General features: G+C 38.9%; 2 protein-coding genes and 1 pseudogene across 2 annotated transcripts; all 3 read left to right on the forward strand.

Moving 5' to 3' along the window:
• Positions 1 to 2,557: 2,557 nt before the first annotated feature.
• Positions 2,558 to 3,586, forward strand: LOC116122909 (annotated as a pseudogene).
• Positions 3,587 to 7,675: 4,089 nt separating this feature from the next.
• LOC116122963 (UDP-glycosyltransferase 74E2-like) lies at positions 7,676 to 9,696 on the forward strand. The gene is made up of 2 exons (XM_031408765.1): positions 7,676 to 8,338; positions 8,893 to 9,696. Exons 1-2 carry the CDS (start codon positions 7,676 to 7,678, stop codon positions 9,613 to 9,615), a joined length of 1,386 nt encoding a protein of 461 aa, XP_031264625.1. The 3' UTR covers positions 9,616 to 9,696.
• Positions 9,697 to 10,057: 361 nt separating this feature from the next.
• On the forward strand, positions 10,058 to 11,536 carry LOC116122911 (UDP-glycosyltransferase 74E2-like). The gene is made up of 2 exons (XM_031408713.1): positions 10,058 to 10,723; positions 10,814 to 11,536. The coding sequence occupies exons 1-2, from the start codon at positions 10,058 to 10,060 to the stop codon at positions 11,534 to 11,536; spliced, it is 1,389 nt and encodes a 462-aa protein (XP_031264573.1).
• The last annotated feature ends 5,986 nt before the right edge of the window (positions 11,537 to 17,522 follow it).

The following is a 17,522-nucleotide window of genomic DNA, read 5'->3' on the forward strand; positions in this document are numbered from 1 at the left end:
TCAACAAATAATTTAACCCAAAGTGATACCGGGATCCTCAAACACTCTTTCCACTTGTTCTTCTATTTAATCGAAAGATTACAAAATATATTTAGAGCCAAAACAATACAAAGAAAAGAAATAAATAAAACATTAATCTTAACCGTTACCGTAAATCAAAAGCATGGAAAATTACTCTCGCATTCTCTTTTTACTCTTGACCCAAATCCTCCCTTTTTGGGGTTATTTACACTTTCATCTTAAGGTTTGGAGAATATAACATACCTCTAGCACAATGAGTATGAGATAGGAACAGTTTAGTTCAATTAGACAAGACTTTTCAGTAAAAGTCTATATTACCCTCAGTGTCTTATTCACATGTTATTAGATACGAAGAAAATATTTAAAAAAAAAAAATGCTAAAAATAGTTCATATTATATTCAGATATTAACCATTACTCTTATGAAAAATGGATTTGTTTTTGGTGTATGTTGACGCTTGATTTTAGAAGCCAACGATTCGCACATACAAAGTATTAAGAAAGTCTTAGAAATTACACGTGATGGATCCATGAGATTTGAATATGGATTTGAGATTATATATGTTGCAGAAAACATAAATAATAGGCTAACAAGAGAGGTTTTTATAGTGGTTCGGATGCTCAAACAAACGACTCCTACATCTACTGTTATTTTATTGATCTCTGACTATTTCTATGATATTGCCCGTAAGACATACAAAGATGAAGAAATACAGTGTTTATAGCGAGAGAAAATTGAGCTTTTATCTATGTCTGCCTCGCATATGCCCAGCCTCCCTTTTTCGGAAAGAGAAGTGTCAATTTATACACTTTTGAACTCAATGTAATGAGTGTTTTGCAAGTTGCCTTAACACATGGAAGACTATTGTCCATTCATCTCTTGAAATGAGATAGGGTTAGTATGAATATCTTTGAGGAGATATGAGCTTGACAGTTAGTACAAAAAGACATTTATTAAACTGACATAAAGGTGACTTTTTAGACATAACAGTGTACAATATATTTTTTACTTTTTTTTTATCATTTATTTATTTCTAATAACATGTGTATAAGACAACCTAATTATAGACTTTTTATAAAAAGTCTCACTTGGTTGGACTAATCTGTTCGTATCCTATATTATTGGAGATATATAAATATGCTTCACACGTTAAGGATAAAAATGTAAATAATCCTCCTTTTTCTTTCCTTCTTTCTCTATTATTTCCTATTTCTCCAATTTTGCAAATCAGGCTTGCAAGTCCAACAAGCATTAAATGTGCTACAGCATCGTGACATGCATGTCATATTTTATCTGTCGCCCCATCACACACGTAAGCCAAACCGCACGAGCTAAAACATTTATAAGCATCAACTCTATACAATGTTAAGTCCTCATTCTTCTGATTTTCTTTCCAATTTAACCTCACCCTCTAATTCTTTTTATCCTAAACCATCCACTTAGATTAAAAACACTATGAAAAGAACCCTACTGACTAGGGGTGTACAAAATAACCAGCCAAAACAGGAACCGGCAGGTACCCAGGGTTCCTACCTGGAATTGGCCCTTACAAGGTAGGTTCCGATCCTAGAAATAAGGAACAGGCTGGTTTCGATTTTGGTTTCACCCTTGCAAGAACTAGGAATTGGAATTGAAATCGAGATCCAGATACTTGGGTAAGAATCGAGATTGGATTATAATTTTTGTAAATTATTAGGGGTATATTATAGTTTTTAAGGATTTATTTGTCATTTTAAAAAAATAGAAGGGTAATTGAAATTAACGTAGGTACTCGGAACCGGAACCCATGTTCCAGGTTCTCGTTCTTGGTTACTAGGAACCGAAACCGGTTGATTCTAGTTCCTTTGAATTTGGGCGAGTACTCGGACTTGCCCACCCCTACTATCGACCAATCATTCTAATCTGGCCAGTTCCGATTCCTTTGAATTTGGGTGGGTACTCGAACCTACCCACCCCTACATACTATTGACAGATCATTCTAATTTCTCTCCATATTGAGTTCCCTAAAGTCTGATGATTATCAATGACATCATCAATGTCTTCCTTCTCTCAAACACTTATTTAAATTAAGTCCTTTTTTATCTTTTACCTTTTTGACCTTTTAGCTAATTCCATTTTCACCCTTGATACTTCGCATCAAATTTATATCAATTCACCCACCTCAAATTTCTGAAAACAAATTGCACCCATATGCATCTCATTGATTCGTTAGTTAACAACACAAAACAGGTCAAAATATTGCACCCAGATTTTTAACAGGCTGCTTCAAAGCAGCCTTTTTATCAAAAAAATACGTATCAATAGCAGCTACTAAGTCAATCTTCCGAGCTCCTTTCTTCAACTGAATTTTCAATCTCACCTTTAGTACTTCCTACACAGAGATTCTTCAATTCTGCAAAGCATTGGCCTTAAAGGCCTCAAGCTGACCCTACTCCCCACCACTTCATCCACAACTACTAGCAATTTCATCCAGACAAAAGCCACTTCCATTGACATCGAGATCATTTCCGATGGAATCGATGGCAAAAGTAGATCAATGCCTTTGATACCGCACCTAAAGATCAATGATCTACCATCATTCCTCGATGGAACCGACTCTTACCCTTCTTTGTTAAAGTTGGTTGTCAGCCAATTTTCTAATATTGAAGAATCCAAGTGGCTCTTCTGTAACACTTTTGATAAGCTTGAAGATGAGGTGAATTTAATTTTACACAGATTTATATAATCATTGTCAGCTGTATTATCAAATTCATATGAATTTAGCATTAATTTTTGTTTATTGCTCATATTTGTAGAGTTTCCAAAGTAATTTATGCTATAAAATTCCTTTATGCTAGCTGTTTTAAAGATGTTTTGCTAATTTAATTCTATCAGGTAGTGAAATGGATGGCAAGTAAATTCCCAGTGAAGAATGTTGGGCCAACAATTCCATCAATGTACTTATACGAAAAGTTAGAGAATGACAGATTATGGCCTCAGCCTCTTCAAACCAAGCACTGATACTTGCATGACATGGCTAGACCCCAAGGAAACTGGCTCTGTAGTCTATGTATCATTTGGAAGCTTGGGTTCCCTGGAAAAAGAGCAAATGGAGGAAGTCGCATGGGGGCTTAAGAGGAGTAATTGCAACTTCTTGTGGGTAGTGAAGGAATCCGAATTCGAAAAGCTTCCGAAAAAATTCTCTAAGGAAACAATTGAGAAAGGTCTGGTTGTGAGTTGGAGTCCTCAACCTGAAGTTCTGGCTCACAAGTCAGTGGGGTGTTTCATGACACATTGCGGGTGGAACTCGACGCTTGAGGCTCTGAGCTTGGGAGTGCCGATGGTGGCGATGCCAATTTGGACAGATCAAACAACTAATGCTAAGTTTGTTGAAGATGTGTGGCAGGTTGGGGTTAGAATAAGAGTCAATGAACAAGGAATTGTGACAAGAGAGGAGACTGAGGTTTGTATAAAGGAAGTTATGGAAGGAGAGAAATCAAAGGAGATGAGAAGGAATTCGGGGAAGTGGAAGGAATTGGCAAAAGAGGCAGTAGATGAAGGTGGAAGCTCTGATAGGAATATTTAAGAATTTGTTGCAAAACTTGCATGTGCAGCTGCTGGTGATCATTCTACTTCATAATTCATGATCTTAAAAGAATTTGTAATTAATTCTTTTGCTGAATTCTCTTCCCTCAGCAAAAGATAAAAGTCGAACAGCAAGTCTTGATTACTTTGAACGTTACAGGATATTCGTTCTGAGCACCAAAATTTATTGTTTATGATTTGATTATACTGTGGATTTTAGACATAACCAGGAGATTCGGCATCGATGGGGCTCCATTTTTCACTCAACGTTGGGTTGTTAATTCGATTTACTATCATTTTCGTCAAGGGAAATTCAGAGTTCCTTTGGAAGAGCCTATTGTGTCATTGCCTTACACGCCGCCGCTGAGGATCAGTGATTTACCATCATTTTTGATGGAACTTGTTATGAAATGATTTGTGTATTCTGGTGTACAAGCTGCAGCAGCAAATTCTTGATGCTACGGAATCAGCAGATAAAACAGAGAGGAGACAGAGAGCTCTGTTCTTTCCCATTCATACTCAAATTTCCAGATTCATATTCAAAAATTCACTGCTCAACGGTTCTATTAACGGCAGCTGCAACAGTATATGTTAAAGAGGCGTTAGTTGATATTCTAAGTTTTGTTTTTAAAAATTTAGTGCTCAATTTGATTAACAAGTTTCTGTTAAGTGGCGTTAAATCCTCTTTAGTGAAAGGGAGCAGTTTAGTAATTAGACTGCAGATGAAGCTCATAATCTCAACAGTTTCAGATTAAAGCTACAGTTTTTTGTTTGAACGGGGTGTCTTACCAGCTTATGCGCCTCAACTAATCTCTCTGAGGTTTTGAAATTGACAGTCGGATAAATCTCCTCAAGAGCCAGTTTATTAATAAACCAAATGGATCGAACTCGGAAATTTTTGAATAATACATCCAAGGGTTTTAGTTGACCAACCAAATGGATCGAACTCGAGACTTTTTGAATAATACATCCAATGGTTTTAGTTGACCATCGGGCCAGTGGTGGTTTGGTTTTATGGGCTTATTTCAACTGCAACTCAGCAAGATTGGAGATGTGATCAGCGGTTAAAAGGCAGTCACTTTGTGCTTCTTTTAAATCAATGGTGTTTATTTGCTAAGTCTGCAAGCGTGACATGGATTGACAACGTGGACTTATTTTTAGGATAAAAGCAGTTAAAAATTCTTTGTAAAATAAGCTAAATAAAACAAAGTTCAGTTCTGGAAAATTCGTTCTTCTCTCAAGATTTTCTATTTGTTTCTCTGGAAAATATATAGATTTCTGGTTTTTCTTCTCATTAGGTCCTAAGATTCTCACAGAACTGGTTCTTACCCATCTTCGCTATACTTGCTCGTTAGTCAATTTTCAAACGTAGAACAACCAAAATGGCTCTTCTGTAACACTTTTGATAAGCTGGAAGACGAGGTAAATTCCATTTTGCACATGTATAGTCGTTCCCAGCTAAAGTGTTGGATGTGGTTCATAGTTTGCATAGGTTTCTGAATTATTAGCGTACGTACGTTGACGCATTCAACACAGGTGGGCCTGAGGAGGTAGCGCCCTTTCACTGTAAGCCCAATCAGTAATTGGGTTTGGAAGTGTTTTACAAATATTTGGGCTTTATAAGTTTAGCCCAAATGTGATTATGTTTACTATCATATATACATATTATAATATACAAAGAGAAAAATATACAAAGAGAGGAGAGGAAGAGTGAACTACCATCATTACTATTGTATTCCTGCAGACTTTTTAAACTTAATAAAAATTTCTCTGTCTCGACTGCTGGATGTAGTTTCTATATTGGGAATGAACCAAGATAAATGGATTATCTTCTTTACTTTTTTGCTTCAATTATTTTGTGTGTTTTGGCAATATTTTTCAACATGAAGATCTAAAGTTTAGATATGGCTAATATTTGTAAATTTTCAGAAGTGATTTATATATTTATTCTTATGCGTAAATTAAGGGTTGACCTATGTTGATGTCACTAAACACCAATCAGAATTCAAGAAAGCATTCCACCGTAACATGCCACATCTCCAAAGGCAAAAGGAGTATAGATGTCAACAACCCAACCGACTCAAAAATTTGTCCCTGAATGAATTTGGTTCACGCACTTATCCAAGCCCCATTTAATTTAAGGATATTCTTTGAGTTCCCAACGAATGGGAAGGTAGGAGAGATCTTTACGGCATCAAGCCACTTACAAAAGTGTAATTATTACCTTGATCAAAACGGGTATAAATAGGTAGCTCCCTCTCACAAAAATGGGATCAGACACTTATACATTCAACAAAGAAAATAGCAAAGACATACTACTAGAAAGAGACTAGCTTGACATTCTCTAAGAACACTTAAAAGATTAAACATTTGTAATACCAAATTGCAGTTCGCTATTAACGATCAAGACCAAGTTAGGTGCGAATGTCTCAGATCCCACATTAGAAGCGCACTGGGGAGGTCTTAGGCTTATAAGGGGGAGAGTCCATCCACCTAATGGGTTAATCTTTTGGGTGTGAAACTCCCAACCTGTGACACTTAACACACTTATTTACAAAGTATTATCCTATCTCGTTACAATTATATATTGAAGCATAGAGTATGGGCTTATAATTTTATAGATCAAATTCATCTCAAAAGAATTTGTTGCTAACTTTTTGAGTATTTGCTCAACTTTGTTTGTGTTGATGGAGATCATAGAGCAAAGAGTTTATATTCTAGATTCTATCTGAGGAGATAAATTATTTAAGATTTAAATTAATTAAATACGTGTTTTACGTATGGTTAAATCTTGTTTGCTATATTGTTCATTTGTTGATATAAACAATGAAGTCCAAGAAGTTTGTTTCTTACAAAAGGACACTTGCTCTTTGCTGGGGTATGCCCTCGAAACATAACGGTTTGTTGCTATTACTACCTCATCAATATCATTATATTTATATTTTATTTTCTCTATGTACTCCTAAAGACAGCTAACTTTTTCTTGTGTTTTGCTTAATTAATTTGTCATTTCTTCTTTAAATAAAGAGTTATTAGCGAGAAGTTAGTTGGTACAATGGCTTTGTTTGACTTGCCTTGTAGTTTCTAAAAACTGCAAATCAACATCACTCAAACGTGGAACATCTTCCAACTAATTAAGTTCTCCAAATTTTGCAATAGAGTAAACGACTTTTTTCCACCCAAGGTTTGTCTTAATGACATTTCGCACCCAAAAAGTTACGCAATACCACTTTCCCACCCAATATTTATATTTCGTTAATACTCAAAATGCACTTCACTTTCTTAGCTGACGTTTGGCGTGTTACCAGGAGCCAGGGTAAAAGGGTTTTTGTAGAGTGGGGGCCGGTTGATCAAATAGTGGTTATCGATTGAATATTAACTGTCGGAAATGAGCTAAGAACAAGAAACCTTAATTTTGTAATGGTCAGTAATCGACGATAAACCAAGTGTCGAAGTGAGAGGGGTTTTGTAAAGAGGAGACCGGAGATTCAGATGGTGGTGACGGAGAAAATTTTTGCAGTCGGAATCGGCTTTGGATAGTAACAGAATATTAACTTTGGGTAAGAAAGTGGTATTTTGAAATTTTTTGGGTGGGAAAGGGTCATTAAGGCAAACCTTGGGTGGGAAAAAGTCGTTTACTCTTTTGCAAATTATTAAACATAATTAATTGAACTGAATTATAAATCCTGTCGGTCCATGTATAGTTCTTTTCTATATAATAAACAATAACAGAAACAGATAAATGATCTCTTTACTTTTGGAATTTGATTCATCCTCTGAACTTTCAAAGATCTTATATCGTTTATCATTTGTTTTTATTCATACGTGTTCAACATCTTTACTGTTCTTTTATTTGTATCCATCAGCAATCCATCAAATCATTGTATTTAATATAAATCAAATTATTAATAGAAGATTTTGGTTCTTTCTTCTCGTCTTTTCTCCCCCCTTCCTCCCTCATATATATCTTAAATCTTCATTAATCTTCTCCATGTACTTGCCTGCAAAAGGATGTGATCATGTGAGAGTTGTAAATTGAGAGAGAGAGAGAGAGAGAGAGAGAGAGAGAGAGAGAGAGAAAATGGAGTCCATGGCCAAGACCATAGAGAAAAGAATACAAAGAGAAGCTCACATCTTGTGTTTTGGTTTCCCTGCACAAGGTCACTTAAGCCCAATACTTCAATTCTGCAAGCGGTTGGCCTCTAAAGGAGTCAAGGTAACACTAATTTCCACCTGCACAACTTCAACTACTAGCAAGTTCATCCAAACTCAAGCCAGTTCCATTAAAGTTGAGTTCATTTCTGATGGCACCGAAGAAGAGAAAAGTAAGGCAACAAGTCCTGAAGATTACTTTGAACGTTACAAGGTTTGTGTTTCACAAAGCCTGTCTGAATTCATCGAGAAACAACTTAATTCTGAGTGTCCACCGAAGTTTCTCGTTTATGACTCAATTATACCGTGGGTTTTCGATGTAGCCAAGAGTTTTGGGATGGATGGCGCTCCATTTTTCACTCAACCTTGGGCTGCTAATTCAATTAATTATCATTTTCTTCAAGGGAGATTCAAAGTTCCTTTAGAAGAGCCTATTGTGACATTGCCTTCTATGCCACCACTAAGGGTCAATGATCTACCATCATATTTTGATGTAAATGGCACTTACCCATTATCGCTAGACTTGCTGGTTAATCAATTTTCAAATATAGAGCAACCGAATCGGCTCCTCTGTAATAGTTTTGATAAGCTGGAAGATGAGGTAAGTTAAATTTTACATATATATAAATAGAAAGTCTAGTACCATAGTGGTATTCTAATTTTTTTCTTATATAATGAATCGTGGCTACAAGTGAGAAGTGTAGATTTAAAATTCAAACTATATATTTTTTAATTGTAAATGTAATATCTCTTATCCACCTCTTTTAACGGGGTTTTGGAAGTTACAATCATCATGTACTGTTTTATCCATTTCAATTAGTGGGACTCGGATTTATCTCTTACCTATCTCTAAAAGTAGGGTTTAAAGCCTATCTCTCTGACTCAAATTTGGATATCATCTTTCCAAATGACTCAAGACTAGCTTAATATTGGTACTCCTAATTAGTAGGGAGGACGCGCACCTCACTATTTAATGTGGGTAAAACCATCCAAGTCCCACTAAATGAGGTTGGTCGGACAAATTACATAATGATCATAATTCTCGAAACCCTGCTAAAGGAGGTGAGTAGGGGATATTAAAGTGAATTTATATAAACTTTGTACATTTCTATTAGGTGCTAGCTGTTTTAAGGATGTTTTGCTAACTTCTATCAGATAGTGAAGTGGATGGCGAGTAAATACCCAGTCAAGAATATTGGACCAAGCGTTCCATCAATGTACTTCGACAAACGGTTGGAAAGTGACAAAGCTTATGGCCTCAGCCTCTTCAAGCCAAACATCGATACTTGCATGACATGGCTGGACTCTAAAGAAATTGACTCTGTAGTCTATGTGTCATTCGGAAGCATTGCTGCCCTTGAAAAAGAGCAGATGGAGGAAGTAGCATGGGGCCTGGAGAGAAGCAATAGCTTCTTCTTGTGGGTAGTGAGGGAATCCGAATCTGAAAAGCTTCCAAGTAATTTCCTTGAGGAAACATCTGAGAAGGGTTTGGTAGTGAGCTGGTGTTCTCAACCTGAAGTTCTGGCTCACAAGTCGATTGGGTGTTTCATGACACATTGTGGGTGGAACTCGACGCACGAGGCTCTGAGCTTCGGAGTACCAATGGTGGCAATGCCCCAGTTGTTTGATCAAACAACTAATGCTAAGTATGTTGAAGATGTGTGGCAGGTTGGGGTTAGGGTAAGAATCAATGAAGAAAAAATGGTGACAAGAGAGGAGATTGAGCTTTGTATAAATGAAGTCATGGAAGGAGAGAGATCAAAGGATTTCAGAAGGAATTCGGAGAAGTGGAAGGAATTGGCTAAAGAGGCAGTAGATGAAGGTGGAAGTTCTGACAAGAACATAGAGGAATTTGTTGCAAAACTTGTATCCAGCTGATGTTAATGCATATTTTTCATTGATGTAGAATGTTAATAAATTATGTGCATTTTTGTTTTGGATTGCCTAGGAAATAAAGAACGAGAGGTTATGATATAATGAGGTATTATTAAGTTAAGTTTAGTCAAATACTAATTTTAGTACCATCTTAATTATCAAAAACACACAGTCAAATCGATAGAATATAGATAAACAAACCTTTTCTAGTCTTTTATGCTTGTCGTTTTGGTTCTTCTGAAAGAGCTAATGATGATCACGAAAATAAATTTTGTTTTTCTTTTGAATCAACTTATGAAAGTCGGCAAATTTGGAATTATATATTGTGAGTCGGCAATAGATGTATATGACCTGATCAAGCCTTTGTTTGTATGTTATTGTTAAGTATATGTGCTTCACAAATATATATGTATTGCTGAATATTAAGAATTAATATTAGAGGAAAATGGAGCCCAAGAGCATGGAGCAAGGAACACAAAGAGAAACGTACATCTTATGTTTTTGTTTCCCTGCACAAGGTCACATAAACCCAATACTTCAATTCTCCAAGCGTTTGGCCTCTAAAGGCCTCAAGGTAACCCTAGTTTCCACCAGCTCATCTACAGTTAGTTCCAAGTTTATTCAAACACAAGCCACTTCCATTAACATTGAGATCATTTCTGATGATGAGCCCGATGAAGGCCAAAGTCGAACAGCAAATCTTGATTTCTTTGAAGCCTCCAAGATTTTCGTTTCGCAAAGCTTATCCGAGTTCATCAAGAAACAGCTTAGTTCTGAGTATCCACCTAAATTTATCATTTATGACTCGATTATACCATGGATTTTAGACATAGCCAGGGGATTCGGCATGGACGGAGCTCCATTTTTCACTCAACCTTGGGCTGCTAATTCCATTTACTATCATTTTCTTCAAGGGAAATTCAAAATTCCTTTAGAGGAGCCTATTGTGTCATTGCCTTCTATGCCACCACTAAAGCTCAATGATCTACCATCTTTTTTTGATGCAGCTGACGCTTACCCAACTTCGCTAAACATGCTCGTTAATCAATTTTCAAATGTAGAAAAACTAAACTGGCTCTTCTGTAACACCTTTGATGAATTGGAAGATGAGGTAATTTAATTTAATTTTAACATAGCATTTTCTTTAATATATGTTATATCATAGCTATTTTAAAGATGTTAATTTGCTAACTTGTATCAGATAGTGAAGTGGATGGCAAGTAAATACCCAGTGAAGAATATTGGACCGAGCATTCCATCAACGTACATAGACAAGAGGTTGGAGAATGACAAAAATTATGGCCTCAGCCTCTTCAAACCAACCACTGATTCTTGCTTGAAATGGTTAGACTCTAAGGAAATTGGCTCTGTAGTCTATGTATCATTTGGGAGCTTTTCTGCAATAGAAAAAGAGCAACTGGAGGAAGTGGCCTGGGGGCTCAAGATGAGTAATTGTTATTTCTTGTGGGCGGTGCGGGAATCCGAATCTGGAAAGCTTCCGAGAAATTTCTCTGAGGAAACATCTGAGATGGGTTTGGTTGTGAGCTGGTGTCCTCAACTTGAAGTTCTAGCTCACAAGTCAGTAGGGTGTTTCGTGACACATTGCGGGTGGAACTCGACGCTCGAGGCACTGAGCTTGGGGGTGGCGATGGTGGCGATGCTCCAATGGACAGATCAATCAACTAATGCTAAGTTTGTTGAAGATGTGTGGCGGGTTGGGGTTAGGGTGAGAGTTAATGAGAAAGGAATTGTGACAAGAGAGGAGATTGAGGTTTGTATGAGGGAAGTCATGGAAGGAGAAAGAGGGAAGGAGATTAGCAGGAATTCGGAGAAGTGGAAGGTATTGGCAAAAGAGGCTATAGATGAAGGCGGATGTTCTGATAAGAATATTGAGGAATTTGTTGCAAAACTTTTATGCAGCTGATAATGTGAATGAATCCTCAATATAAAAAACAAAATAATAATAATAATAATAATTCTTATCCTCCAATTCTGTTTTTCTTTTTTATTTCAACATTACAGATTCCAAGATTTTCTTGCGACTCGAAGACAAGACCCTATGGATATACCTAATCCCATTGACTACAAAGCTTGCCATCCGGTCACAAGGGGAGATAGATTCCAGGATTTATTGATGAGATCTTTGAGTTTGGGTTGGAATTTTGATTCCATTGAAGAGCAAGTCTATATTTTTTCTGGTTCTAGGAGTAATAGTTCTAGTAGTCGACTCACTTCTTTCAAATTGTTTCTTATTATTAAGAAAAAATAATGAAGATAAAATATGAGCTTGTTTTATAGCAATAGTGAGTGAATAACCCTTGTTCTTTTAAGGTTACTCCCAATTTCTACGTATTTTTTAATATGAATGATTCTATAGCATCTTAACTATTTGGATTTGCGTAATCTCTTCATCTGATCTTAACATTTCAAGTATTTTATAACAAATAATATAATTAAATCTACCTTTTTCTTAATATATTCTTTTTTCTTAACTATCATTCACATTCTTTATATTACTCGAGAAATAAATAATTATGAGTGAATCATACCAAATGGATGGAATAGAGGATTAACTATCATTCACATTCTTGACCTAATTCTAAGTTGCACCCTATATGTATACAAAATTATCCAACATATTAAGTATTAACTAAATTGACTAAGCAAAATAATCATGATCAGCTGTAGTTCAACTAGTAACTGGACTTCTAATAGGTGAACTTTACCTACAATGTTAAGGGTTTAAATCTCATTGGAAGTAGCTTGTGTCCAAAGGTATTTACCAAAGCCACGATCACGAATTAGTCTCATACCTTCAAGTGTGAAGACATCTCATTAGACACTATAACTTTTCATGTGGCCCGTGTCATGACTTTCATTAATTGTTGTCTTTAATATTGGTTAGTTTTCTGCCTTTTTTGCTAAGCAATGATGTCAATGTTGGTAAAAGACAGAAAACCAACTTCAGCAAGTAATGCATTCTCGTTTGAGGGAAAGTGTTGAATAAAAGTTGTTCAACTAACTAAGCCGTTAGTGCTTGAGTTAGTTTATCACTATAGTTAAGATTAGTAGTTAGTTAGCTACAACTCTGGTTATTAAAGCACTATAAAAGTGTTTCTACTGTGTACTTTTCTCTCTCAAGCAAAAAAGCTCAATAACAATAATTTCCAGAATCGTCTTCTTCTTTCCTTTTTCTTTGCTTCCTCTGTTTTTGCTCAAACCTCTCAAGAAGGTGTATTTGTTGATCATAGAAAGAAAAGATGGACAAAACAAGCCAATAAATCAAAGTTGTTATAATAATCAAATTTTGCTTTTGATCTTTACTGTGTTTTTCCCTTAAGCCAATCAATTACCAACCTTTTTTTCTCATCAACTTTTGGTTTCTTTTCTTCTCCAAAGAAAGAAAATGACTCTCAAGTTGTATTAAATTGGATTGTTATGCCCAAAAACCAGGGCTAACGTAAGCATACATCAGCAAAAACCAATCAGAATTCAGGGAGGTTTTCTGCCGTCTGGATGCAGCCACGTCCCGCAAGGACGAGAGGGGTAAGGCCATTGTCAGTAAGGCAAGTGAACGCTAGGCCTATGAGTGGCTGAGAATTGTCCACCTGCTGAAGCCATACGTGATTTAAGGATATCTCTTGTGTAGACAACCAATGGGAAGCGGGTTAGGAATTGTACCACACCTGCCCGCATGCAGAATCATGATTACCAGCTTGAATCCTCCAACTATAAATAGAGGGCTCTCCTCTATTTGACAGGATTGGCTCATCCACCACTTAAAACATATACTCTCTCTTCCTCCCTCTCTACACTTATTTATCTTCTCTATTGTAATTCAGCTTGCCGAGTGCGACCTGATTGTAATCAACCATTAATATAACCACAGTGGATGTAGGATTTGCTTTAGAGCATCCGAACCACTTTAAAAATTGCTACCTGCTCCATATCTCCTTTTTGCACCTCCATATCACCTATGATTTCTAAGTCCGCTCAGCACTTCACATGTGCGAATAGTTGGTGTCAAAATCAAGCATCAACAGTTTGATGCTAGTAGGAGGGCTTGATTTAGTATCCGCTCTTCATCAGAAACCTCTGACCGATCCTGTCCACCAGCTAATGGCTCGTGGTTTTGAAACTGAGTGAACCAATATCGACGAAGAGGAAGTCCCCCAGGTACAGAATGACATTTCTCTTGAAGTGCCGCCGATCCAGCAGAGTATCATGGCTGATATTCCTTCGAGTTCACAACTCGATCCAACCGTGATGAATTACTTGGAGAGGTTCAACAATACTTTCCAAACGGTTAGACGGAGGCTGGACCGTTTGGACCAGGTCGTGCCATCGGAGTCTAACAAGGCGGTGCCACCACCAAAGACGCTTGCAGGTTGTGCGAAAGTGCGAAAAAGGGTAAAGGCCCGAACCGCGCTCACTGTAGCACGTAAAAGTAAGGAAAAACAAGTGGCGAGCAGTGGACCAGAAGGCTCTGAGGGGCTAGCGAACATCGGTCACGCATCGAGTAGAATACCCGTGGCGTTGCGACTTAGTGACATGTCGTAGCATGAGCCGTCCCATGTCACGTCGTATGGGCACGCTCGTAAAAGTGTAGGCTAGGGAGATTTCCAGCCTCATCAAAATAATGGTCCCAACCATCGCTGCCGGGGTAACCCTCACAGCCTGCGGGTCAATTTTGACCACTGCGGGGGTCGGGAAAATTCCCTAAGCCATTCGCTACCCTCACACGACTCTGGCCAGCGTGTGTCATGGTGCGTCGAAGCTTCCAACCTAGCAGCGAAAGGGCCTAGACCGTTGGTCCTTCCTCAATCATGACCGCGAGGGTTGAACCCACGTTGCAGAAAGTAACCCCTCGATAGCTCTGCTATCTCAAATTGAGGAGTTGCAGCGGCAATCGGATCAGCTCAAGGCTTAGCAGAACAAACAGGGTAAGGTCGTTGAGGCATCCCCCTTCTCTCTAGCAGTACTAGCTGCTCCTCTTCCATCGAGATTTAGGATGCCTGACATACGGGCATTCGACGGAAATTCTTATCCGCAGGACCACCTCTACGAGTTCAATGACTTTATGAAACTCCACCAAGTCTCTAACTTGGCCAAATGTTGTTGCTTAGCAATGCCATTAACCACCCATGCTAAGCGCTTATTCAGGCCGCTCCCCATGGGATCAATAAGCTCATGGCAACAAATGAGCTCATTATTCTTAATGCACTTCCAGGCAAACAGGAAGTTCTCAATGCCGTTGTGCTATTTGAGCAATATACGGTAGGAGAGGGATGAGTCCCTCCAATCTTATATAGACAGGTTTCACCATGAACTCCACAAAGTAGCTCACACTTCTGAAGAGTTCTTTCAGACTCTCATTATCGCAGGGGTTTGCCCGCAGACTGAGTTATGGAAAGAGCTATAATCAGAGGATGATGTTTCCCTCACTCGTTTCTACGACCTCCCTAAGAAGTACCTCCGAATAGAAAATTCTTTGGTTGCTCTTAATCGACACAACCTTGGTCCTTCAGCCAGTGTTCTCGATCGGGGGGATAACAGTAGAAAGGTCGATCGCGGTTGGGCTAATAATGATCAGCGAAAAGGGAAGAAGTAGCGATTCGAGCCTAAAAAGTCTTATGCCTCAATTCCTCGTCGCGATTGCGACAAGACTCAGTACACTCCTTTGAACGCCTCAGTGTTAGCAATTCTAGATAAATCAGAGGAGGCCAATCTGCTCGGAGAGCAGAAGCCTATGAAGAATCTCCCCTCAGCCAGGAACAGCAAAAAGTACTGCCTCTATCATTGGGATAATGGGCATCACACTGATGAGTGTCGGGCTCTCAAGCAAGCAATTGAAGACCTCATCAAACATGGGCACTTCAAGGAGTATATTGACGGTCCGACTCCTGCTCGGGAAAAAGAGCAAGAGGAACAAGGGAAGAGGCACTGTGGTCACAAGGGGCTCTACTGTGTAGGGATCATTTTCGAGGGGCCACGCCTCAAAGGGAACTCTCGAGGTGTCCAGGAAATATATGCCCGAGAAGCTCACCATGACCCCTTGAGTGTAATGAGCACGACTCTACGACCTGCTAAGATCTGCATGGAAGAAGAAATTACCTTCTTCGAAAAAGATGCAATATGATTGCGTCACCCCTACGACGATACACTCGTCATCTTGCCTGAAATATGCCAGTGCAAAGTCCACAGAATGTTGGTCGCCAATGGAAGCGTCGTGAATATCCTGTTTCAGCACGCCTTCGAAAGAATGCAACTGGACGAGGTAGACCTGAAGCCTACCTCTTTTCCCCTTTACAGTTTTACCGGGGATCAATTGATTCCCAAGGGAACGATTGCACTCCCCGTCACGTTGGGTGAAACCAACGACGTGACAAAGGTGATGGAGTTCTTGGTGGTAGACTGTCCATCCGCCTTCAATGCATCCTGAGATGACCTCTACTACGGAATTTCAAGGTTGTCACCTTCATCTACCATCTGAAGATAAAGTTCTCCACCCTGACGGGGATCAGGGAAGTGCAAAAATCCCAACGTAAATCTCGCGACTACTACATAAGGGCCGTCCAGATGGCATGCAAGGGAAAGGGAAAACCAATAGGCGTCCCTGAACATGCCATGGCAATCAACAGGATTGAGCCACGACCTAGACTAGTAGAGGATAACATGGATCCTCGCATCCAAGAGTGCCCTCATAACAGGCTAGTTGAGAAGCTATATGAGGTATTAGTCGGTGAAAGCGAGTCGACCAGAGTATGTCGAAAGCCTGATGAGCTTCTTTAGAGAAAATGTCAATGTTTTTGCATGGACTCACGCCGATATGGTCGGGATTAGCCCGAACACAATATGTCGTGCTCTAAACATTGACAGTGCCGTCAAGCTAGTTCGCTAGAAGAGAAGAGCAATGGACCCTGAATGCTATGCTGCCCTGAAAAGTGAGGTAGATAAGCTCCTCTTGAATGAGTCTATTCAAGAGGCACTTTACCCGAGCTGAGTTGCCAACCCAGTCTTGGTAAAAAAGCCCAATAGCAAATGACGAACCTGTGTCAACTTCACCGACTCAACAAAGCCTATCCGAAGGATAGCTTTCCTTTGCCAAAGATCGACCAGCTCATTGATGCCACTTCTAGGCATGAGCTGCTGAGCTTTATGGATGCCTACTCGGGCTATAATTAGATCCTGATGTATGCATCAGACGAAGAGCATACCTTGTTCGTCATAGATTGGGGACTTTATTGTTACAAGGTCATGCCTTTTGGCTTGAAGAACGTTGTGGCAACTTACTAGCAGTTGTTTAACCATATGTTTTCCAAACAGATTGACAAAACAATGGAAGTCTATGTTGACGACATACTAGTTAAGTTGCATGTCGCTTCAGATCACATAATGCATCTCGCCAAAATGTTCGACGTGCTCTGGAAGTACAGGATGAAACTCAATCCTCTCAAGTGCTCGTTCGGGGTATCCTCAGGAAAGTTCCTAGGGTACATGGTTAACCAGAGGGGAATCAAAATCAACCCCGAAAAGATCCAAGCTCTCCTCGATATGGAAAGGCCCAGAAGCAAAAAACAGTTTTAGAGCCTGAATGGAAGGATATCGGCTCTAAGTCGCTTCATATCGAGAGCAATGGATCATTGCCTTCTATTTTTTAATGTGCTTAGGGCCAACAAGAAGTTCAAATGGACTCCAGAGTGTGAACATGCCTTTCAGAGTATAAAAGAACACCTCAGAAGACCATCTCTCCTGTCCAAGCCTTTTCCCAAGGAAAGTTTACTTATGTACCTGTCCGTCTCCCAACATGCGGTTAATGCTGCTCTCATTTAGGAAGAAGGCAGAGTTTAGTGGCTAGGATATTACGCAAGCAAGCGACTATTAGATGCCGAGATGCGATACCCAAAAAT

Source organism: Pistacia vera, unplaced genomic scaffold, assembly GCF_008641045.1.
Source record: "Pistacia vera cultivar Batoury unplaced genomic scaffold, PisVer_v2 Contig139, whole genome shotgun sequence".
NCBI classification, from domain to species: Eukaryota; Viridiplantae; Streptophyta; class Magnoliopsida; order Sapindales; family Anacardiaceae; genus Pistacia; species Pistacia vera.

Excerpts from the sequence above, each read along its gene's own strand:
- LOC116122963 (XM_031408765.1), top strand. The coding sequence starts at position 7,676 with ATGGCCAAGACCATAGAGAAAAGAATACAAAGAGAAGCTCACATCTTG. Across the intron at positions 8,339-8,892 it reads TTGATAAGCTGGAAGATGAG|ATAGTGAAGTGGATGGCGAG; the intron begins GTAAGTTAAATT and ends AACTTCTATCAG.
- LOC116122911 (XM_031408713.1), top strand. The coding sequence starts at position 10,058 with ATGGAGCCCAAGAGCATGGAGCAAGGAACACAAAGAGAAACGTACATC. Across the intron at positions 10,724-10,813 it reads TTGATGAATTGGAAGATGAG|ATAGTGAAGTGGATGGCAAG; the intron begins GTAATTTAATTT and ends AACTTGTATCAG.